This window comes from Rattus rattus, chromosome 2 (assembly GCF_011064425.1).
Source record: "Rattus rattus isolate New Zealand chromosome 2, Rrattus_CSIRO_v1, whole genome shotgun sequence".
NCBI classification, from domain to species: Eukaryota; Metazoa; Chordata; class Mammalia; order Rodentia; family Muridae; genus Rattus; species Rattus rattus.
This window is the reverse complement of record NC_046155.1, coordinates 16,520,556-16,546,256: the sequence shown is the minus strand read 5'-3', so window position 1 is coordinate 16,546,256 and position 25,701 is coordinate 16,520,556. Positions and strand designations below refer to the sequence as shown.

Here is a 25,701-nt window from a genome sequence, read left to right as displayed (position 1 = left end):
ATATGCTCTCTCACTGTTTCTTCTGAACACTCACCTAGCTTTTCCCCTCCTTAGCTTTCATTCTGTCCCATAAGTATTTGGTATGTTCTTACCTTCATTTAATTCTACATGTTCTCTTTGTCATTTGTTTGTTTGTTTGTGTTTTTGAGATGGGGTCTCTCTCTTTGTGGCTCTCTTTCCTGGGACTCAGTGCTATGGAGACCAGGCTGGCCTCAAAACAGATCCACCCTCTAGCACCCATATTTCCCAAGTGTTGGGATTAATGGCATATACCACCATTCCTGGCTCATTTGTTTATATATGTAAAAACAAACATAAACCCATACCATTGCCAAACACTGTTCCATAGGGTAATATATTTTGATATTTTAATTGAATAGATTTGCTCATTTTATGTTAATAAAACACCATAGAAACTTGTCTTTTTCCAAGTTCAGACAGAACTTTTACCAAAACCATGTGACTTACTACCTTCAAATTCATGGGTGGTTTGTTTCTGTTTTCTTTACAGTCTTAAGTAATTGATAGATACCAAGTAATGAATAGGGGACGGAAGTGTTTTCACTCAGCACTATACTTAAATCCTAAGGTTCAGTTATTTATGTATAAATCTTTGCTAAGCAAACCTTTTATCTAAGTCTTCGATCATTGGTTGCTAACTTTTATAAGTAGTCAGTCTTTTATTTTTCTGCTATCTGAAACTATTGTAGTAGAAATTTTTAAAACCTAGCATCTGTTTGATCCAAGGTATAGAATTTTGGCCTTTGATCAAAATTCTCCTAACTAAAATTAGCAGACAACTCCATGGCATCCAGAATTACCAAAAGAACATTTTTTCTTTTTCTTTAATGCTTGAGTGTTTATTTACATTCAAATGTTATTCTCTTTCCCAGTTTCGGTGACATCCTCCTCACTTCTCTGTGGGTGTTCCCCTCCCATCCTCCCCCATTGCCGCCCTCCCCAACAATCACATTCACTGGGGGTTCAGTCTTAGCAGGACCAAGGCTTCCCCCTTCCTGGTGCTCTTACTAGGCTATTCATTGCTCACGTGTGGGGTTGGGTGAGGTCGATCATATAGTCCACCAAGAACATGTTAAAATGTATAAGGAAAGTATCCTGAGACATGAGAGGTGCCACATGACATAGTGGAAAATGTGCATTGAAAGTCCAGAAACAAGTGCTCTGAGCTGTGTGCCTTCTTCCCAACTCAGTCATTTCCTGTAACTTACCATACAGTTGTGGAGACTGAAACACTGATCTCAGGCTCTTGGTGTATAAAGGAAAGATTATAGGTAGGCAGTATGTTCATCAAGTCTGTGGGAGGCTTTTGAAAGTGCTTGAAGCATGGATCTTCGCCTGGAATATATTTCAGGTCAGAGCCAGAGCCAGGATGTGTGAACAAAGTACATTTCTAGGCTGGTCACCTATCACATTCCTTGCTTCTGCCTTAGTTTCAAAGTTTTGGGCTCTACTACTCAGTTTACACATTGGCGATGGGAGTTTTAAGCTTTGCTGTGCAGGGACCGTGTTCTTTATTAATTCTGTCAGCTGTAATAACAGGACACTGTTTGTTGTGTTTCAAAACATGCTGTGACAGAATGTCATTTACCATCAACGTTACCACACAAAGTGGAATGGATACGAAAGAATATTTTTCTTATATATATACAAGATTTGTAGCTTACTTGCTAGATACTGTGTGACTATTGAAATTGATTTAATTCAACTGGGCACATCTTTTAGAAATTGGTGTAATGGAAAAGCAATAGAAGATTCAATTGCAATATCCTGTCTGTACTGACATGAGAAGCGTACTAGGTACTGGAGTTGAACATTGGCTTCTGTCTGATTTGAAAAATTAATGTTGCTTATGGGATGTATAGACTTGACTTTTATAGTAGTGGTGTAAAATTTTATTGGTTTTCAGGTTTGGCCCATAAAAGCAAAGAATGCGTTTTAAACTTATTCTCAAATAAAACAAATGGAAGTATAAGTTAAACGAACCATTTCTGCTGCTGTCAGTTCTCTCAGAGTCAGAGGGGGTATGAGGCAGGGAAGGTGAAAAAGGAAGGAAAATCCACCAATGAGTCTAAAACAGAGTAACATTCATCAAGGGCACTTTGTGTATTTCTTTTCTTTTTTTTCTTGCTTTCTTTTTTTCCCCGTCTGACAAAGGTACTTCACTGCTTGTGGTACATGCATCAGCACTGCAAGGCAGGGGATTAGGAGTTTGATTTCAGCCTACAGTGCCAAAACCAAGCTGGATGTTGGAGTTTTATAGCTTTATTGTGAAGGCTGTGCATATTAACTTCAAAGAAACAGGAATAAATTATCTTAACTTTATCACACTGAAAGTTTCCCCCTCCATTTTTGAAATGAGTTACTAGATTTTCTATATACTGCTCTGAAATAATTTCCTTCCTCTCTAAAACTTAATGCTGTTTTCTCTTAACTTATGACTGTTTATCTCTACTTCACTAAGTTTTCAATTTGCTTACATAACACAAGCTTCTCAGTAATCATAATATTTCTTCTCACTCTACGGCTGTCCCCTTTCATTTATATTTAACTGCTTCCATATTGGAAATAGAGAGCAAGATATTTTCTTAATGTTACATAATCTCAGGTTAAAAACTTGTAGTAGTCATACAAGCCCCCCACGGCGCCCAGCTTACAACGTTTCTTTCTTTCCTTAGCCAATAAAGGGGAAGACTCTAATCAGTCTGCTGTACCAAGATGTTAGGATTGCAGCTTTTCTAAATCTTTTTTTAGTTAATTTTTTTTTTAATTTTAACGAAAATACTTCAGGACCGATTTTCTGCACCTATTAATTTATAACCTTGATTTCTGCACTTATCTTAACATACCTAAATTCATATATGCATCTTTCAGAGTTTTTTTGAATTTACAAATACTTTTAAACATTAGTCTGGCTAATTTACATATTTAAATAGCCAAAACGCCAATTCTGAACAAATGATATTCATGTTTATTTAATATAGTTATACTTGTATTTTTTCTGGGACAAGGAATTTGTTGCTTGAACAATATCATGGTCTTTTATAACAATCTTCGCCTGGTATTTTAACCACGGTATTGTTGTGAGTTTGGTTTGCTGAAACTCACTTTATATTTTTTAAACCAGTTCTTAACACTGTGAGAAAATCATGCATGTGGAAAACAGATGGGTACCTGTGTCTTTCCTAGTAATCCTACATAATGTCTCTGTATAAATGTAGTAAGAGTTACTGTATTCCTATTATGATTGATTTACAAGATATAAACTTACATCTTGTAAGACTACCATTTAAGTGCATCATTTGCTGTATTTATGTAATCTCAAATAAAACAGTTTGATAGACCTACGTTGAAACAATAATTTATACATATTTAACATATTTAAGCTGTTAATGAATTTTATTTCCTTAGAAACCTTAAATTTTTTTTGAGAATCATAAAATGGAATATTTTAATTTTCTTATTTTTTATAGGTCATGGAAAATGGAAGATTTACAAAATACAAATATTTACCCCATGTCATGGTCAATAAAACTGATATATTTCATGATAACCGGAGATAAATAACTTCTTTCCTTCTCAATATGATATGAGTGACAGGTGCTACGTGTTCATCAGTGCTATAGTACCTGATTGCTGCTGTAAACTCTGGTCATATGTTCATGTCCTGCCAATGGCACTTGCAGATGGTACAGTGTACATAAACAGAATTATAAGGTGGTTATATATTTAATACTTCACGGTACAGAGTATGTGTAACTATTGGACAAATCAGACTTTATCCTCATACTCAAATTGATTCTAAAGACATCACAGTAGTCTTGAGTATATCTCTTCATAAGGTGTAGATTTTTCTCTCTGATATAACCATTAAGTCGAACACTTATGACCAGCTATGACATCTCTGAAGGCCCTTGAACCGGAGACTGCAGGGTGTTTCAGCATCTCAGACTGATGAGGAGGAAGGCTAATCAAGAGACTAGCTTCTCTCTCTCAGCCAGGCTTGATATTCTTAAATTAAGTCTCTGCAGAAAGTGTGTGCTATCAAGCAGTCTCAACCTATGAAGAACAACATGGGAGAATGTCCTTTGAGGGATGTATTAAGTAAGAATCATAGATGATCATGTTTCATTTCTCCCCAAAGTGGAACAGAAATGATTGAAATGTAGGCCTAAAATGTAAAAAAAAAAAAAAAAAAGAAAAGAAAATTCTCTTTGATTTTGTGGTGACAGAACAGAATTTTCTCTGGAAAATTCCCATTCTCAGTGTGTTGACTCTTTTTGGCAGTCATTTTACCTCAGCATAATAAATGACACACACATAAGCCATAGATTAAATTAAGATTGTGGTTATGGGGCTGTACACATGACTCAACAGTTGAGTGGCATTGCTGCCATTGCAGAAGATACCAGGTGTCACAATGCTCCGTTCCGGGGTGATCCAGTGGCCTCTTGCTTGCCTCTACTGCATTACATACATACACCCAGGCCTACATGCAGGATTTTTGAAAATAAGCTTTTAGTATGACTGATTTGTAGATGGAGATATGCATCTACAATCATTAAATGGATGAAAATCTTTACATTATTGACTTGGGTTCCTCAGTTCTCAAAGTGAATTGTTTCTTCCTTCCTCATTGGTGTGTTGTTCATTTTATTTAGGAGCGTTTGGATAGCTCTCCATGTGAGTGGCAGTACACTTTTGATGATTCACCAAAGAGCATTCATATTAAATCCCGGGAAAGATTGCGCCGAGCAGGTATGTATGTGAGCGGACTTCTACAACAATACTTGGTATTAAACAGTGAATTGAGCAGAGATCTCTTTGATCTGTCTTTTACTCTTTACGTCTTCCTTTGTCATGGAATAGCTTTCCTTTATATTTATAAACATCTGTAAAGGGAAAAGCATTTCTCCCCACTGTGTTTCTCTGGCGGGTTTTTCTTTTAATAAAGTTATGAATTCTGTCTATAGATTTCTGTTTTCTAAAGACAGGTGAAATCTGTATTATGCAAAAGAATTTGGAAAAATAATTAACTAAGAACTCCAGAAGATGCTAGGGTGAAAATATAATTAATCTTTTATTTTAAACTGCATAGAGCATCTCCTTTCAGGCGGTATGGCAGTGAATTATTTCCTTGAGAATAATTGTTTATAAGCTTTTATTTTAATAATATAAATACATACTCTTCATCTATCTCCTTAAACACTTTTCTAGTATGGAAATTACTTCTCTAGCTTTTCTTTTTTAAATTTTATTTATTTGTTTTTACACTCAGATTTTATTCCCCTCTTGGTCACCCCTACATCTCTCATACCTCCTCCTGCGCCTCCCCCAGTCTCAGAAGGATCTCCCCACCCCACTGTACCTCTCCACTCACTGGCCTCCAAATCTCTTGAGGTTGGAGTGCATCTTCTCTGACTTCAGAACTTCAATTAGGGAGGTCCTCTCTGCTATATATAATATTTGGGGCCTCATCTCAACTGGTTTTATGCTGCCTGATTTGGTGATCCAGTGTCTGAGATCTCAGGGTCCAGTTGAGTGGACTGCTGGGTCCTCCTACAAGGTTGCCCTCCTTGTTCTCGTTAGTTTTTGAGGTTTTTTTGTTTTGGGGTTTGGTTTTTGGTTTTTGTTTTTGTTTGTTCATTTGTTTTGTTTTTGAGACAGGGTCTTACTGTATAGTCCCCAGGCTAAAAGTCTGCAAGGTTTCTGCATGTTCTTCTTTTAAATAACACCTCCCTAATACTTGGTTTTTACAAGTCAGCAAAAACTTAGAATCATTTTGTTCTAATGTTAATCTGTCCCTCCAGCAGAAAGTTGTCCCACGGGTTATGCCTCGTTACTCGCGCCAGTTACAGTGATGTGCAGAGAAAGTAAAACCATTAGTTGTGCCCCGGGCGGCAAAGCCAGACTGCTGGTCAGAAAAGGTTTCAGGCTTCCTCCTTGCCCTTCGAACAAGCTAGGGAAGTCAGCTAACCTCAGGTTCCTTAAATGGGAATGGTCTGAACTGAAAAGTGCGGTATGATCCTTTGGAAGTGTGACAAAAACCTATAAACTGATGTCACCTTAACTGCTGGTAGAAGATATTCAGTATTTGTGTTGTAATGTGTGAGGGGGCTGGAGATGGCTCAGCGGTTAAGGCTCTGACTACTCCAGAGTCCTGAGTTCAATTCCCAGCAACCCTTGGTGGCTCCACAACCGTCTGTACGTGGGATCCGATGCCCTCTTCTGCTTTATGCGTCTGAAGACAGCTAATGTAATACGTGAGGGAATTCATCAGCGCACTGGGCCTTCCACCTCACTGTGCCCAGAATCGAAAAGACTGACCTCTCCTGGCTTCTGCTACGTCTTCCATTGAATATGACTATCTGCCAGTTCACCTGTCTCTTTCTAGACCCTGGTTGTTCCCCTGAACCGGTTAGTACATGCTGTGCAACTTAAAATGTGGTGATTAAAGGCAATGCTGGCATGTTAATCATAGGAAAGGAATGAATTACCAAGAATCAGGAATAAAACACTCAAGAATTAATACACATGTGACCCTGCATAAGAGGACAGAGTATGCTGCTGTATTACTGGATCAATTGCATTAATTTTTATTTTATTAAGCTATATTTTCCTGGGTTTGTATATGTGTGATGACTCAGTCTTGGTAAGGTGTGTGCATCTAGAATTTTTTATATCTTCTGATTACCATTTTTTAAGTACATAGCTATTCTAATAACTTCTAATGGACTTTGTTTCTCTCTGGTGTCATTGTGTAATGCCATTTCTGGTTCTGACTCTTTTATTCTAGCTAAGAACTTTGTTAATGTATTTATCTTTTTTCAGAGAACAAAGGATTCCATTGATTTTTTCTCCTTCATTTATTCTGTTTTGATTCTTTCTCTTTTCTCATATTTGAGGTTTGGTTTAATCTTGTTTGTTAAAAATACAATGGTAAGTGGTTAAATATGTCCTGCAAGATGAATTTGTTTCTTGCAAATTACATATTAGAGTTGGGTTGGGGTTGTAAGGTTTCCTAATCCAGTTAGTCACATGGTCTTTTAGTTGAGTATTACCATTTATATCTACGCAATTATTCATAAATGCAGTCTTAATATGGCCCATGTGGAACTTTTGAGTTTCTGTGTGAGTGCTAAGTCTGTCAGCCAAGCCTGTTCTAGCCTGTGTTCTGTTCTCCAGCATGCGTATATCCTGCTTAGTGCTCTGCTACCTGAAGTTGGGAGACATGTCATTGTAATCAACCCACCTAACACAGCTCCATTGCAGCCATTGACAGAAGTTGCCTTGCACTGGTGGCCCCATGGCACCAGTGTTTAGGCTCTCAACATGCTGGCTTCAAGTCTAAGGCCTTTGCTAAGCTCACTCTCTGCCCCCCTGAGGAAACTTTTCTATGCAGAGTTGCTTGAAGTTGAGGCACAGTGTAGTATGGACAACTCTTGCAGTCCTCCTTCAGTGTCTTTGTGTTTCCTTGCATTTAATAAGCAAGTGTTTCTGGTCTTACCTGCTTCCTTATCTCTTGTGAGTACAGTTCCAAGGACCTTCAGACAAATATTAGAGAATCTAAGGCTGTGTCCATGTTCTCTTCTACAGTGTATGGGTTAACTATTGGTTATCAGTTGTGTCTAAACTTTATGATGGCTTCTAGATTTCCATTCATTATATTTTGTTTCATCACAAATTTGTTTTTATATCTTCTAACAGTGATCTCACAAAGCTGGAAGAAGCAAGCAGAAACCATCCCCAAGATGAAGAGAACAGTGTGCAGAGGCATGGAAATTTGTCAATACAGTTCCTATGCTGGACCTCCTAACTCCTATGGAGAAGAGGAGTCATTTCAGGATCCTATGGGTTGTAGATGCTTTAAAAAAAAAAAAAGAAATCAATTGGCAAACAGCTATGTGATTAAAGTGCATATCCACCCAGTTTCCTAATCTGAATCATGCATCCGTTACAATTTGAATATTTATAAAAAAGAAGTGTTTACTCCAGGATTCCTCAGCAGTGCCAGAAAGATTGTTCACAGTCTAACAAGCAGAATGTGAAGCCCTAGTTAGCACTTCTTCCTATGCTTGCTTCCTCTCCTTCAGTGTAATGGAGAAGGAGCACTGTACTGCCTCAGTAGTGACAAGACTTTTGAGAATTTCGCAGAATCATGAAGTTCTTTTACAAATAAATATTTTGGTATTTTCTTTTTTTAAACAAATTATTTGGATTATACAAACATGCATAGTATAACTGTGAAAATAACTGTTTTGAGATTGAACATAATACCCCTTGGGCCATAGACTAAGAGAAAGCTTTTCAAACTGAGATCATAACCCCAAAATAAAGACCCCTCCAGATCCTTTTTAGCCTAGGAAATACTTCCTCAGGAGAGACTCCATGGATTTCACCCAGTTTGTTTTTAACAGACAGTTGTTTTCAAAGTTAAAAATTTGGAAAGCCTACAATGTTTTACGCCTGTTTATGGCACAAGAATTTTAAAAATATACAAAATGAGAAACTCCAGCATCTCAGTGAAGCGATAATAAATTATGCTCTAAAATGAAGAGCTCTTTGTTGAATTACATTGCAAACCCTACACTTTAACTACAGTCACCTACCCTGTCGCTTTTAGGCTAAGGTAGTTATCCAGAGCAAGGAAAAGCGCTTGTTTAAACATACAAGCTTGTCACTATAAGAGTTGTGAGATCTGCAGTAATCGAAAACTAAGGCTGAAAGGCTACTCCCTCGCTTCTGTCCAAGATCTTTGCTCTTCATTACTAATGACTGTTGTTTATGTTAAACAGAATGAACTGGATGTCCAATTGTGAGCTCTAAACAGAATGTCTTAATCGGTTATTAAATAACACACAGTGTTTAATGTGCATTGTATCATGCTGAGTGCCTATAAAACTGGTGTTGAAAGTCTGTTTGGTCAATGGATAGTTTAGCTCACTCCAGCCTTTGCTTTACCATGAAAGTTAGAATGAATGATTGCACCAAGACAGTAACGCGATTTGTTGCTGTCCACGTCCTGCTAATTGGTACTATGTCATTACAAAGGAAACAGTGCTGTGGTAGCATCCTCAGAACGTCTTTCTCACTTCTAAACTTGTAACATTGGAGTCAGCGATGACACATCTCACATTGGTTGTGGTTTGTGTATCACAGGGAATGACCTTTTCTTCCAGGTAAGGTGCACATTTGTGTTTGTTGCTGAGCTCAAGGTTCCAGGATTAAAGCCTGTGAGGATAGTATCATCTCCTCATCTGGAATATTGCTTTCCTTGCATCCCAGTCACGGCTGAGAGTTAAATTCACTCATTGATTACTTCTTTAATGGGCCTCAGCAGACCCATAACTCCCTTGGTGTGCCATGATAAAGCACAAAAGTAATACCATAGCACCTCCGTGCCTTCTGGCAGCTTGCAGGATGGGCTGTATCACTCATGCACATACATAGCTTGCATGCCTATCCTGCTTGTTCCTTTATCGAGTGAAACCCAAGCGCACAGCTCTTCCAGTCCTTATACCCATCACTCTCTCAGCCTGTGCACGTAGAATGACAGCGATTGTTTTAGATCATCTGTTTTAAACTAATGAAAATGTGGAATACTAGCCATTCAATGAGGCATTAGCTTAACATCTTATAATTTATTGTTGCATATTTTCGTTCAACTAGCTCGAATCCAGAATCTTTTTAGAAAATCATCCTGGAGTCAAGCAGTGTTCAAGCCTCGTGTCGTGTGTGTGTGTGTGTGTGTGTGTGTGTGTTGCACAAGAGTGGGTTCCCTAGCATCTGATACCTGTGGAGTTTCCTTAAGATCTCTGTCATGATTGGTCTCCCTTCTCTTCTGGTAATGTGCTGCTAGCAGCGGATCCCAGTGAGTGTCACTATGCTAGCATGCAATCACTTAGAAGCATCCCACAGGGTGGTGTCCAATCCTTCCTGGTTTTCACAAAATACTCAGCACTGAATGTCCTGTAGTGTGTTCTTGCCTTGTTGGTTGATTCTTCACCACGTGCCAATTGCTCCTTGCAGAGGCCTCTGCATTAAAAATACTGAGACAAAAGCACAGAACGCATGAGCCATGTATGTTTATAGAAGAGGTGCCTGGAGGAGTCAGATCTGTCTGTGCTGGAAGGCATGCGAAACTTTTTCTGTGTCTCTGATGCAAGTGAAATCCTCAGTGGCAGTGTTTTTCAAATTATAGATCTGGAAATTCATGGGTTTAATAGCTAAAGACAATCATATTTCAAAAATTGGAAATGTAAATAAGTACTTGAACTAGAGAACACATAAGAACTTTAATTCATAATCTAAAGCAGAATAACCACTTTAAAAAATGAATAAAAAACCTGAAAGACTAGGGAAGCAACATGGGCCACCTTGGTAACTATTGGAACTGTGCTCCCTTCCTGGGAATAGGATGGCTTAGGGTTGCAAGGAAGAGCAGATTTAGGAGCACAGCAGTCATCTTAGGGGTGAACAGTCAAGAGAGCTCTTATTCTAGCATAAGAAGAAGTGTTATTACTTCTTTCCTCATAGAAGATCAGTAGGACAAGGATAAGGTATAAAATGAACCCCTGCAGATTTGCACCCAGAAAGCCCACAGGCTGCAGTAGAGTCCCCCTGGCCACCAAGCACCTTACTCATTTGCCTTCTGTCTGGCTCATCATGCAGGTGGCAAAACATCCTGAAAATGGGTAGCTAACTAGGTAAGAGATGTTTTTGTAAAATAGAGCACTCACTTGCAGAGGGTGCCATATAAATATCGGCACCTTATAAATACGGCATGTCCTCATTTCCTATGACCCAAATAGAAAGGGAAAGACTTGACTGCCTTTACACCAGTTTGAATATGAGCTCACTGTCTGATTTCCCTTTGATGCTCCATAGAATCATGTATTACTGCTCCCATCTAGAAAGGAACCCTTCACCCTCATTTCACCATTTTAATGTATTTTTTAAGTTTATTCTTCATTGGTAATGCTAACTCACTAAGTTTACGTTAGGTTGGGCAAACTGTTCCTTATGACCTATTCATGTAGCATGGAGATGTGGGCATTAATACTACTACATGACCTCCCCCATTGACCCAGGAGGTGCTGCCTTGCAAAACTTGAAGGGGCTGCATCTCACCAGAAATTCCAATGTAATGCTTGTTCAATTGGAACCTCTACTACTTTTATTGCCTCTTTGTGTAACTTCTGTCATTTAAAAAATTTTTAGAATATTATGGATCCTTGATTTTTTTTTTCCTTTTTGAAGCCTTTAGAGCATTCTGTAAAAAGGAAACTTTGTTACTCCAAAGTTTGACCCATAAGAAATCTAACTTCAGATTTTATAGGTCAATAGATTTTTTTCAAATGGAGTAATTTATACAAATGTAAATTTGGGTTATAGTTTAACACTTACTGTGATGTATATCAAATTGCCTTTGATTTCTTTAATTGTCACCGAACATATTTTTTGCAATATCAGTAAATATCTTAGTAAAACTTTGGACAAGGCTGTTAAAAATAAAAATGTTTAATGATTAGAAGTAGCAGAGCATGGTGCAATCAAAGCATCAGTTTTCTTATGATGTCTTTCACACCACTTTTGATTAATTGACTATCACTCAGTATTTGGGCAGAAAACATTTCAAACTAATATACTGTCATTTATACAATGTTCTAAATGTCAATGAGAATACACTCATGCCTAACCAATAATTATAGATTATATTTAGGATTTATTAGAACACACATATAAAATTTTTAAATGGTCATCTATGTATACAGGTGTATTACACTAACAAAATTGCCAGAGAAGGTAAACTTTAAAATACTTTCTTTCATAGGTTTGAAATTGTTTGTCCCATTTTATGAAAATGTTAGACTAGTGTCTTCACCATTTCATATATTGGACTAAATAGCCTGCACTTCTTTTGGTATGTTTATTATTTGAAAACATGACCATTGGTTATTAGTTTTTAAGTACCTACTTCTTTTACTGTGTCCCTATTTCCTTCACTTTTTCTATTCAGTATTCAAGACCTAATTATTTATTACACAGTGGCTGCCTTAGTTTCTGTGTTTTGATATAGTGTTATTAACCAATATAAGTATTTAGTGTGGTTTTATTCTTAAAACTTAATTTTATTCTTTTTTTTTTTCTAAAACTTTTGTTGGAAATCCCTCACAAAACACTTGAAAAAATTATTTTTGAAGGGGTAGGTTTGATTTCAATGTTAAGATGACTGCCTAGTCTAACCATGGGGAATCCAATAAAGCTTTCTGGGCTTCCATCTGGTCTGGTTGTTATTGAGTAGAACCAGGAACATTCACCTTTCTCCTGCTCATTCTAAGATCTGAGATTTAATTAATGCTTAGAGTCATACTTTTAGATTAATAAATCTGGGTTACTCTCAGAGATAGAGGCCCTGACTTTCCAGTAGCTTCTAGCCACCACTTCAGATGCACGATTTTCTAAAAGAAGGGCTGAGGGAGAATGTCTACAAACAGAATGAATAATAACAGAAATTACTAAGTTATCTCTGATGTGGGAGAGTTTGGCTTTTTAACTCGGAAAAGGTATTTGTACTAAAATTTAATTATTCCATACAACTCTTTTTGCCCCAAAAGACATCATTTTCTTGTATATCAACCAAAAGCTAAATTTCAATAGCTCAGTGCTAGAAAGTACTTGAAAAAGAATTCCATTTTATTTAACTCCCTTAGGCCTGACTACATGGGCATGTTTTTTTTAGATTAGGTTAATCGAGACCCAGTTAGTCACTTTTAGCCATAGCAAAATGACAGGGATTACAAAAAAGTAATGCTAGCTCTATCATTTTTTTTTTTTTTTTTTTTTTTGAGCTGGGGATCAACCTAGGCCTTATACATGCTAGGCAAGCGCCTACCACTGAGCTAAATCCCAACCCTCTCTATCATTTTATTATCTTGAAAAGCCTTCCTTTGTCTTTGTCTTGATGACTAATTCTTCAATGAGATTTAGCATTTGTTTGTCCAATTGTTCATGACTTTTTAAAACATAATGCTACTTTTGGTAGAGTGGTTTCCACGCTTGCAATTGTTCCAACAAATTGACAGTCTGGAGGTCCCATCCCTGGGTGAAAGATTGGCTTAGTTCAGTTCTAGGAGTTAAGCCATGTGGTTCTGCAACAGATGTTGCCAATCTGAGAATTAACTAAGTAAGCCCACACCAACCAAAGGCATTGAAGCTGAAAAATGCATAGTCAATCGACTGACCCTTCAACATCCAGTCCAGAAGCGCACTGATGAGAGGTTAATGCTTCTCCTCTCTATGATGGAAGGGCTGACTGAGCTGTAGCTTACAACTGCCCATCATCTCAATAGAGTACCAGGCCAGTAATCACTAGTTGGAGAAAGGATCAATTCAAAGTACAGTTTGTACTGATACATGTCACTTTCTCACTGTTGTAAATGCTAACCATTTCAAGTTGGGGACCTGAGATTGATGAGAGGTGGATCTGTCTAAGCAAGTACAGACATTCCTCTGGGTAAGCAGTCCAAGCAAAACCACCGGAGCTCCTTAAGCATGAAGTACTCTACTGTCCTGGGAATCAGGACCTGCACGGGGTTTACTGAGCCAGGCACTAAGAGCTCCATAACCATGATGAGTGAAGACTGCTTTCAAGAAGGAAGCAAGAAAGCTGCTGAGTCGTTAAGACTGTAGCATTTTCCTTTTGAACAGAACCATCAGCCGTGGAGTTTCTAAGAAGCCACATCATCATCGTGGTGTTGAGGGTAGAACAGTGTATTCTTAGTATCCAGAAAGGCACAGCATACACAGTTCAAAACAGCACATTTGTGATTGCCACCAGAGCTTGACAAGGTTTATATAACATCTACAAACAAGTTATGCTTTAAATTCATTCCCATAGCTATAAGACCTGCCATGTTGCATCAGGACACACACAATGCAATATCTAGAGTCCACTTATCATATGTCACAGCTGGTGTTACCAAATTGTGGCAAAATAATGTTTGATAATAATAATTGGATTAGAAAGCCGACATGAAAAAGAACTGCTTTTTAAATCTTTGACTGGGGGTATAGCTCCATTGGCAGAACATTTGCCTAGCATGCACAAAGCCCTGGGTCCCATCCCACATCACTTAAATTGGATTATACACATATCCAAGCATTACTAACCTGTAAATGCTTAATGAAATCACATCGTTTGAGACTTAGTGTTAGGAATTAGCAAACTATGGGGAGAACTGCCTTTAAATAGGTTGCGATATGAAGACAAAAGAATCAGAAGTCCAAGGTCTTCCTCGACCACATAGTGTGTTAGAGATGGAATGCATGAGGCCTGTCTCAGAAAAAAAGTCCTAGCTGAGCATGGAAATTTCAGGCAGGAGGACCAAGGCCATGCTCAATTACATTGAATCAAATAGCCTGATTACTTAAGCCTGTTTTTAAATAAAAAATAACCCCAAAAAGGCATAGAAAGAAGCTTTTTGGTTTAACAAAAATATTACATGAGCTACATGCACAAAAAGAAATGTTAGAAATGTTTCCTTAAAAAATTTATTTTAAAATTATCGCTCTATGAAGATGTTTTAGGCACCTAAATGAATCTCAGAGGTTCAATTTAAAATTTGTAAAAAACAAGTCCTGGTTACGTGATTTGTAAGAGCTGTTGAGCACTAGTTTAAAAAGGAGGAAATCAACAAAAAGTATACCTAATCTTAGAGCCAAAAGAAAAGAATTACACAATCAAGAATTAAAGACACTTAAAAGGGTTGGTAAAGTATTTTTCACATTGCACTATCCATCTCTGTCCTGCAGGCCATGTAATGTTCTTGGGTCCTGTCCAGGTGGTCAGAAGCACTTGTAGATTGCAAAGGAAGAGCTCAGCTCAACTCTCCATTTACACCAAGTTGAACTCTAGGTTCAGCTGCAGGATGGTGTCCTGACAGCAGCAAACACGAAGCGGATGTTCTCGTGTCGGTAGCACATGTAAAGTGGAGAATAGATGACTTTCTTTGTCAGGATTCTGGTCTTGATAGTTTTCAGATAAAGTCCCTGGCAGTTTTGACATCTTGCTTTGGTCCTGATCATGAGAAATGGATAGACTTTACTACCATGTCCTCTCACAATCTATTTTTGTTCTTATCCGATCCTTCTCTGACCCATCTTACCTTATATCTATGGAAAGTTTACCTGAGAATTTATATTTCATTATGAATCCATAAAATAATATTTTAAAAAATGCTTCTATTTGTGTGTGTGTGTTCAAGACGCATCGCAAGGCTGATGCATGTGTACACATTCATGTGAACAGAGAACAATGTCATGTTACTATGCACCTTCTATTGACAGGGGTCATTCATTTATGCACAGCTCACCAACTAGACTCAACTAGATGGCTAGCAGTAAACCCAACCCAGGGATCTGCAGTCTCCCTGTCCCAGCTCTGTGATTACAAGTCCTCACAATTGTGCCTTTGCTTTTGAAAAGGTTTCTGGCATTTTGTACTAAACCATCCCCTAGCCCAATATTTGGTCTTTTTAAAGTGTCTACTGATTTATCTAATAATTATACTGTAAAGTGGTTTGTCTAAAAATAGTGACCTAATGGCCTAGTTTTGTTTCTAACCACTTCTGAAGTGATACTTTGTAATTTGTACAGACAGACAGCAGGGGGCTGGGGCCACAGGGCATGGTGCAAAATCTGATATTACTAGGTTGATTTTAAAGCTTGACAAGTCCTAAATTATACTGCCATTAAATACCAGAGTATTTAATCAAAGGAAAGGGGGATACACTGAAATACCAACGTATAAATATCAATGTCAAGAGTATACTATCCGAGACCTCTTGTGCTGGGAGTGATTAGCAAGAGTGTGAACTGTCCTTCCTAGAGCAAGGCATAAATGAAGACTTCACACATCTATGTCTAAGATGATGTCATCCCAGGACCCCACAAAAGCAGCAAGTTCGGCAACTAAAGCTGATAAAGAGCCAGTTTGCTCCAAAGAGTTGCCAGGCACCAATGGAAGGCTGTGACAGATACAGGAAGGAAGATTTTCCTAGGTGTGGTACCTGGAGGTGGACCAAAAAGTGGAGTCAAGTTGGATGCATTCAGGCCTCGCAGTGACTGGGATACAGGTGAGACAAGAGCATTCAAGGGCCTCGCAGGACCGAATGCCAGTGTTGAAGACTGAGATCCTGAAGAAGAAGCAGGGTCAATGTGAAAGCCCCACCCAATGTGAATTGTGTCCTGGGAAGTAGAGAGATGAGTATGATTTTTCTTTCCAAAAGATCCTTCTTGTTTAAGAACAGAATCACAGAGGAGTTCAAAAACCAGGGTAGGTGATGATGGTTTCAAACAGGGCTTTGCTCTCCTCCATACGTTCTAGGAGAAACAAGGAAGTTGGGGTAAGCTTTAAAGAAAAGAAGACTTGAAACAGTACGTAAATGACTGAGTGTAGCTATCCCTTTGGGCTACTGTTCTTGGGACAAAGCATGATCCCATCAGACCAGCTTTCTATTTCCTTCACCCTCACCTCTGCCTAAACTGACTTTCCTGGTCCGACTCTTTAGAGCACTTTTTCTTCTTCTTTCTTGCCCTGAACAAGCCTTTTAAATGCAACTTGACCAGAAAGTTTACCTCATTTGACAAGGTGTTTTGTGTTCTTTAATTGTGAGATGAGATACTAGCTTCAAGTGGATGTGCTTCTGAACAGCCTCTGTGTATATTGCAACTCAGGAGGAAGGAAAATTCCAGGAACACAAAATTTCTGAGCCCTCAGGCATGTTAAACTCTGGTCAGAAGTAACAATATAGCAGAGCACCTTAGCCAAGATTGTTGTCCTAGTTTGGTGATGAGCATTGTATTCCAAAAAATTCTAACTCCCCAAATCCACAGAAAAGGATTCTGATGACAATTATGCTACAGACAGTAATCTTAAATAACACCAAAGGAAATACTAAAAAAGCTCTCAAATTTGAGGGACAAGAGCTAAGAAACATAATGTATCACATGACAACTACTGTTGACAGCATTTTCTCTAAGTCTTTTCTAAGAGGAAAAGGCAAAAACTTTCCTTTAGAGAAGAAAGAAACCAATACAACATCAAAGTCACGAATACTCCAAAGGGCCGCCATGAATCTGCTTCCCAACAAGCCCAGACCTATGACATTCTCCGACTCCACAGACAGACCCAGAAGTGTTATCAGAGAAATAACTCATCCACTTAGACTCTCTGAAGTATAGTATTATCTTAACCTCCAAGGAAAGAAAAAAAATCGATATAGCACAGTGAACAGACCCAACGTGTATCAGCTGGAAGGAAAGGGCCGAAATAACAGCATTTATGTTCTTCCCAAACACCTGTGGTTTCTTATGAGAAGAGACTATATTTAATCTTTAAGAATATCGAACTGACCTTGTGGTCCCTTGAGCACCCAATCCTTTGACTCTTCTGATAAATACCATAAGTAACTTCTAAGAATTCCTTACTTTTTGTAACTTATGTGTTTCTTTTGAAATTCTGTTCGGGAGAGCTAGGCAGTAGCCACTGTTACTCCAATGGCACAAGTAAGGCACAAGTAAATGAGTTAGTTAACTAATATAGTAGCACTTGTCAGAGAGAAACCTTCACTAAACATAAAGTTTGTTCATGGGTCATGACCTGATCCCAGCCATTGATGATTTACATTCACATCCTTGACACAAGAGTCAAGAAATCTTCCATTAACGTCAGAGGGAAAGACCATTAAGAGGACACTGGTATTCCTCAGAAAATTACCTCACAAAGTGACTGACAGCCCTGGTCACTTTCTGTCAGAGCATCTAACAGAACTAGACCTAGCCAGCACCTTGTGTCTTTGCAGGAGGCACAATACCTGTCTGGGCTGGATCAGCCCTGATGCCCTGTGTGAGAGCCTCGGGGGAGTAAGGACAAAAGCAATCTCATGCAGTTCCTGACCTGCTCCATTTGATGGGCAGCTCAGCCCTGACAACTCAGCTAGGAACTTGGTTTGGGAGTGTCATTCTCTGGAGGGTGAGGAGTCTGCTCATGGCACCTATTAGAAACAGTATTGCTTGGGCTGGGGATGCCAAGCGTGATGAAGCCCTGGGTTCAAACCATACAGTGGCACATGGGTATTATCCCAGCACTTGGAAGGTAGTACAAGGCTGGAGGATCAGAAGCCATCTCAGAAGACATGAGACCCAGTCTTAAAAGGGATGTGGTTGGGAGAGAATTGTTAGACAACACTGTATGTATTAGGGTCTCTGAAGGGAATTGGGAATAAAACTGACCCCAATGGAGTCCAGTAAATATACTGTGCATATGTATATGTACAGTAAATAGTATTGAGTCCAAAAGACTATTTTTTTCTAGCATGCCACTGGCAGTAAGACCGTATAAATGCTGGCCTGGTAAGCTGAGCTCCCTAACCCAGTCCCAGCACTCTGCCTTTTCCTAGTTTCCACCCTTTGTGATACATTACGTTTACCCTGGGGAGTGTTGAACAGTCCTGGTTCTCAGACCATAGCCACTGTCAATCAACCAAGCCAGAGTCTGCTATTTGACTCGGGACATTCAGTTTTCTCCAAGGATACTTAGGAAATTCTAGTGGGCAACTAAAGATCCAGTGTTCTGGTCCACGACTCTTGATGTGCAGTAGGCCAAACTGTCTAATTTAGTCATAAAATAATCGATTAAGTCTTCTGTTTCTTTGTTTGGGTTTTTGTTGTTTATTGTTAATTTGGTTTGGGTTTCTTTGAGGCAGGGTCTCACTTTGTAGCCTTGGCTGGCCTGGAACTCACAGAAATCTACCCGTCTCTGCCTCCCAAGTGCTGGGATCAAAAGTGCCACCAAACCTGGCTGTGAAATCTAATGATATCATCTCAGAATGTATTCTGTTAAGGACAAGGACTGAATTGTTACACGGGACATTAGTCCTGAGTCTGCAGGCACCTGTAGGTTCCATTGGTAACAGACACCTGAGTACTGGCAGAGAAGGAGGGTCAGTTTCCTCATGTAGCTAGCCTCTTGAAACAGTGAAGAAGTAAGACTGTCTTCCCCAGTTGCCACCCCACCCCCCACTCCAGCAGCATACCTCATTGTCACACTCAGCCAGAACCTGGTCATATTCACTCAGAGCAACCAAAAAGATGATGGAGGTGACGCTCTCAAAGCAGTGAATCCATTTCCGTCGTTCAGATCGCTGGCCACCAACATCCACCATCCTGCTTGACAGAGGCAGGCGGTCAAAGGTGGGAACGCACAACTCCAGAGAGAGAATAAAGCCATCGCATCATTGAGTTAGTGCCTTTGGAGTCCTCAGTGAGTTTTAGAGGAAGGGGCCTCTGAGAATTAGTGTGTTAGAACAGTGCTGGATGTGCAGGCAGTGAAGAACACTGGTGGTTTCCAAGCAAAGGACTGAGACGGAGCCTGCCTGCCTGGAGATACTGGATAAGAACCTACTGCAGTAGTCCTGGCACAAAAACACCAACATCCACTTGGGCTTAACTCCAGCCACCCACATACAGTCAGCTTGGACATGAAAGGGACACAGGGAAGCCATCTTCCTGGTACCTCTGCTTTCTTCATGTCTTATATTTAACTGTATAATTTGTATTCTGTTTTTTATAACGTGTGTGTGTGTGTGTGTGTGTGTGTGTGTGTGTGTGTGTGTGTGTGTGACACACATATGAGTGCAGATGCACCAAAGGCCAAAAGAGGTTGTTGGATTTTTGAGCTAGAGTTACAGATAGCTGTGAGTCATTCAGTGAGGGTACTGGGAACCTAACTCCCTTAGCCACTGAGCCACCCCTCGAACTCCCTCTCCATCCTGGTCTTGCTTTCACAGTTCATCTCAGTTATCCACAGATCCTTTCTGTGTTAGCTGGATCCCACCCCCTCTTCCCATCTGCATGTGCTTTCTGCTCAGTATGAAAATCCAAAGACATTATCTGTGACCGGGAGGTATTCATGGACTCAGTGCAGTGACTGCTGCCATACAGCCCCAAGCACTATTGCAAGTCCAGTGGTACCCTGTCTAAAGGAATAGCTGACATGTTACTGAGCTCTGCTGCTGCTGCAGAAGATGCAGGCTCACTGTTACCAGGTCTGTGGACACTTTAGAGAAAACTAGTAGGTTTTAGGTAAAACATCTATTCTTAAGTGTTAGTGTAGATATTTGTACTAACACCCTAGCAGACTATATGGGTCAGTTAAAGCACACAAACTGCCAGGTCACACCCACCACCCCTACACCTCATCGTCCACACACCAATTTCTGAAGCCCCCAAGCCAGTTTCCTTAGACTGTCTATAGGCTCACTGTGGCTCCCATGACTACTGGTTGGAAAGGGGCCTTTGAGCCAGGTTCCAGGCGTACCGACATGCATGCAATGCTGTGCATACTGCATGTGGCAGAGGGGAACAGAGCTGGGGGAGAGAGCAGAAATATCATGACTGGCATGAAGACATTTTGCAAAGACCTCAACTTCAAGCATCAGAATTCTTCATCCAGAAAGATTGCATGGGGGAGGTGCCACAAACTCCAAGATGTCACCACATTAAACCCGGTCCTAAGGCTCTGGAAAGGCAACACCTGTTCACCAAAGCTTTAGCAAACTCTGGTTCTGAGGTGTTTGGGAGGTTGCAAGCAGCCTTTGAAGTTGAAAAGGTTTAAATCCACAAGGCAGCTCGGGAGAAAGCAACCTTGAAATTGGACATCTGTAACTAAATGCAGAGAGTGTTTTCACACCACCCCCCCTCCAATTGACAGCACTGCAGGAGTTCTCAAACAGAATTGTGCCAAGATTGGATTTAATCTGGGATGGCTAGAAATGTGTAAAATGAACATTGTTTAAAAGGATAGGAGAATACTAGATGTACATGAGATTAGAGAGGTGTCCCCTGGTTAAGAACTCTTATTGCAGTTACAAGGGACCTGAATTCAGTCCCACATAATGACTCACTGCCACCTGTAACTCCAGTCCTAGAGGTCCCTTATAGTCTCCAAGGGCTTCACGACCTGCCGACGTGCATATACACTGAGGAATACACACATAACACAAAATAATTTTATAAAGTACTTTGATTTGTGATACTTTTTAAATGCCCTATACTTTCATTAATTTTTCCTGTACAAAGATCAAGAAATATCTATTCATCCTGAGTGGTGTTGTATACACACACACACACACACACACACACACACACACACACACACACACACACACACACACACACAGCTATGAGTACTCCATGTATTATAAACTTTTAACACACACGTTTATATTGGTTTTTCTTTAAGGATAAATTTCATACAAGGTAATAAGGGAAAAGAAAAATCCTATTCAACATTAGGGAAAGACATCAGTAGATGGTATGGTCACAGGAGCGCACATCTGTGTGACTACACATAAGAAGATTTCTTCCTGGTAAGAGGCCAGAAGTCCTTCTGTTGAGGAGCATGAGAGCCCAGAAGGCTATCACAACCTAAGAGGGGCTTAGGAATTGAATATCTAAGACTCACCTTGGCACTTGCCCCCTGAACAGAAAAATCCTTAAAGAACAATGTCTTGGAGACGGACTTACCGGAAGATGATGTTCTCCAAGTCAAATGGATATTCTATGATGCCAGTGGTAGGCACTCGAACACGAAGTACGTCCTGTTGCGTTGGCACGAAAGAGGGCATGGCGATTCGGTCAATGTCCGTCAGGTAACTGTGACATTAAAGAGTCAAGATGCCGAGGCTCCATTTTGAGAAGGGAAAATAAAGCCTTCCTTGCTCAAGAGAAGTCCTCCCTGACCATGGGGTACCCACAAGAAATGGAAGCAAGTAATGATATTTGGAGGTTACTGAGCCAGTTCTGAAGAGACCAGGACTCAGAAGAATATCTGTGAGCCTTCTGAGGATACAGGTCACCCCATCTCAGTTCTCAGAGCATCATCTATGTAGCCATGAGAAAAACAGCAGCCTAGAGGCCATAGAAGTGGAAAATAACACTGGCTCCTCACCCAAAGGACCTACCCACTTGACTTCATCCAAGAACCTGAAATAATCTAGACCCTGTTCTCTGTAAGAGCAGCTTATATGAAAATACACAGATGACCAACAGGCCATGGGAAAAAAATTCCCTAAAAGCCAAAATAATATTTTCCTGTTAAGCACATTGAAAATGAGACATCTAAAACCATCCAAAATTTGTCTCGTGCTATTTGGAACTATGTAATTAAGTTCTGACTTTAAAATACATCTATTTTTTTTCTAAAGTGAAATGAAAGAATTCCTTTAAAAAAAAAAAAACCTTCAGGCATGCTGTGTAGCTCAGGTGTCAGAGTGCTTGCCTAGCATGCGCACAACCCGGGGTAAACCCCAGGGCCTCCTGCAACAGATGTGATGACAGGTCTGCAATCCCGACACTCCGGAGGAAAGAGAATCAGTCCAGGGTTGTGCTGAACGACATGGAGAGTTCAAGGCCAGTCTAGGCTCCAGACTGTGTCTTAAAATTTTGCTTAATTACTCTTAAGTCCTTACAAAAGACTTCACTAGCAGTGGCATTGGTGGCTCTGCTGCTTTCTGTAGCACAACCTAGATGTCCAACCTAGAGATTTAAAATGCTGGGCCCGCTCCCAAGTTTATTATTGTACTTTATGGCAATCTTCTCCCTTTATCCAGTGTTTCACTCCACAGTTTCAAATACCCACAGCCATTTATGACCCAAAAGTAATGTGAAAATAATGCCAGAAATAAAAGATTCATCTTTAAAATTATTTTTGTGTTCTGCAAAGCTATGGGCAAGAATTCCTAAATTTTCAATCTGGTGCCATTACGAGTAACAGGATAAAATCTGTGGCTGTTCTGAGATGTGAAACACACTTTTTCTAGTGTAGCCACACTTGTACACTGCCCACCTGCTAGATACTCAATAGCTGTCACGGCTCTCACATCTCATGGGGTCACATTGCCAATAACGAGTAGCTCTAATTTTATTTAATGTGCCCCAGGGAAATACTTTAGTTTTAGCTTGTGTAAGTCTCTTACTGTTCCTCATTTATAAGTTCATTTTGTCATGCTTATGTATGTATAGAAAAAATAGAATGCAATATCATTTGTGATTTAGGACTTCTACTAGGGACTCTGGAAAGTGGTCCAAAAGTAGGTAAGTGGGAGATAAGGGAGACACTACAGTGATTGATTGATTAAACCAGCAGACCACAGTGTCTGAGATTAGAGGGCATTGATTGGTGGCCACATAGCCCTTAGCATACTACCTGGTACACTCGTTTGTGCGGTATAAATGACATCTAAATATGCAGACATTACTAGTAGATAACTGCAAAGCACTGAATTGGACCAAGAAAATGCCTAAGTAACTTGTGTCATAGACCTGGGGTGGGGTAGGGGTTGTTGTTTTGCTTTGCTTTGCTTTTTCGAGACATGATCTAACCTAGGTTGCCTACTGACCTGAAAGTCACATAGCTGAGAATGTCTGAGATCATTTGCCCTCCCTGCTCTCACTTCCCCGGTGCTGGTATCTAGGCACACACCATAGCCACAGATTTTCAAGGTTGGCAACTATCTTCCTTTATTAATGCTACTGTCTTCTGTATAGCTCTGTTTACCTCCCCAGCCATCCCTGGCACGCCTGTCAGTGGACTTGTTTCTGTTCTCAAGATATACACTGAATCAATCTTACAGCAGTACTGGCAAGCTTCCTCCAAATGGATGTGAATCCACAGGCTTGTTCCTGGCAGGCATCTTACTAATTTCTTTCCTTTTCCTGACATCGTACTTCTCTGCTGATGTAATTGGATTGATTGTGCCAACCTGGATTGAACTCAGCACTGCCTGGGACAAATGTCTAGGGAAAGACATTAAAGGCCATGGGAAGTAGCAATGCCTTTCCTGACATCAACACTTAAAAGGAATTGAGTGGGTTTGAGGAGTTTCACCGTCCAGGGAGGAGGAACCAAGCTACAGAAGCATGAATAAGCAGGAACCCCAAGAAGAATTCAACTGTGTGTTCAGTCACCTGTGGGTCACACACAATCCTAGGGGACACTTAAGAAAGAAAAATGTTGTGATATCTCCAGGATAGTTTGCAACAGAAATTTTCATAGGTTGAGGATTTGAATCTAGAGCTTTATAGATCCCAAATACATAAGCTGTTGACTTTCTGAGAGCGCCAAGTAAACCCGGTGAGAGTCCTGTGTGCTGGTCTTGCAGATGCTGATGTCTATCACTAGAGGGCACAACAAGATCAGCGACTGATTTAAGCAAAGCCAGCCTGTGGTTTCCAGAGGGATACAGAAAGGAAGAAAACGAAAAACCACAGGCAGGCAGGTGTGCTCTTTGCTTAAATCATAACCTCTGCACCAAAACTTAAATCAGCTCCACTAAAAGAGTCTCCAATTTAATTGAATGAATGATGATCCCAGGGGACATCTGGGACCCCACAGAGAGTTAGGAGAGAAGAGACTAAGCCATGCTAGGAAGTCAGGGGAGCCCAGCTGCCTCTTCTCCATGAAGGGAAGAGCAAGGCCGCTTGGCGGGCTGGGTACTCACTATTTGGCAGAGTCTGACAGCTGGTACTCCCTCCTCCTGTCGTAACACTCCTGGATTCCCGGATCCAGCCACAGCTGCTTGATGGCGGCCACCTGGTCTCTGGAGATGGCAGAGACTTTGTCTACTTCCACTTCTCTGATGATCTGGGCATTTTCCTATTCAATGGAAAGAAAACACTGCCCTTAAGCGAAAGAAAAGACGACAGACAAGGGGATGATCTTGCCCTGGCTCCTGGGGTGGAGGGTTCTGACAGGTGTTGGGCTGTACACAGCCAAGCCCTCAGAAGCCAGAAGACTGGGCAGGATGAGTTGACTACTCAATCTAGAGAAGTGAGCCACAGACCGCACCAGACCTGCACCTCCAGTCCGGCAACAGCAGAGGCGGCTGCTCAGACCCGGCACCCAGTTGCGAACAGAGACACCCATGCCATGCAGCCACCGTCACGTCTACATATTTTCTGCCCATCCCAACATCCATGTAGTCAGCAACAGACACAAACTGTTGCAAACCAGGATTGTTTGGCAGAAGTGGAATGGCCTCAGGTTAAGAACAGGGACACACTGTCTCTGTAAATGGAAAAATCAATGTCAACGGCCACCCTGCCTTTTTTTTTTTCCTCTCAAGTTTTTTTTTTTCCTTTTCCTTTGTATTTGTTTGAAGTAGATTTTACTTTGTAGAGCAGCATTGGGTTCAGCAGAAAGCTTCAGTTCAACAGACAGCTCCCACATACCAGCCCTACAGTCCGGTGAATCAGTGAACAGTTCTTTCCCACCCGGAACCACTCCCAGATCACCTGTGCCGCATGATAGCCACTAGGCTGTGTTCATTGCAGTTGTTGCCCTATGAACACACTAGAGATTACAGGCAGGAGCTTTGAGACAGCCTACACCCAATGAATATTTCTCTCTTGCAAACCTAGCACATATCCATCACCCCTGAACCTCTGCATGTGATCCCTTCCACTGTCCTTAGCCAGAGAGGGTGACGGAGGGTCCTGGGTAGCCTTGCGTGGAGCATAGCCACCGTCCCCGCCTTCTGGCTTCCCATTACCACTCTGTTGTTTTCTCCTGCCCTACGACTGCCTCTGCCCTCTTCATCTGAAGTGGCCGTGTACCTCTGT

At 40.5% G+C, this 25,701-nt stretch overlaps 1 protein-coding gene across 1 annotated transcript in view; it reads right to left on the bottom strand.

The window, feature by feature from the left end:
- Positions 1-25,701, bottom strand: part of LOC116891006 (guanine nucleotide-binding protein subunit alpha-14) — a 302,838-nt gene that overhangs the window by 104,074 nt on the left and 173,063 nt on the right. Inside the window, exons 3-5 of the mRNA XM_032891687.1 lie at positions 24,582-24,736; positions 21,607-21,735; positions 19,116-19,245 (exon numbers count right to left, since the gene is read on the bottom strand). Coding sequence (XP_032747578.1) covers positions 19,116-19,245; positions 21,607-21,735; positions 24,582-24,736 — 414 coding nt within the window. The remainder of the gene's footprint in view (positions 1-19,115; positions 19,246-21,606; positions 21,736-24,581; positions 24,737-25,701) is intronic.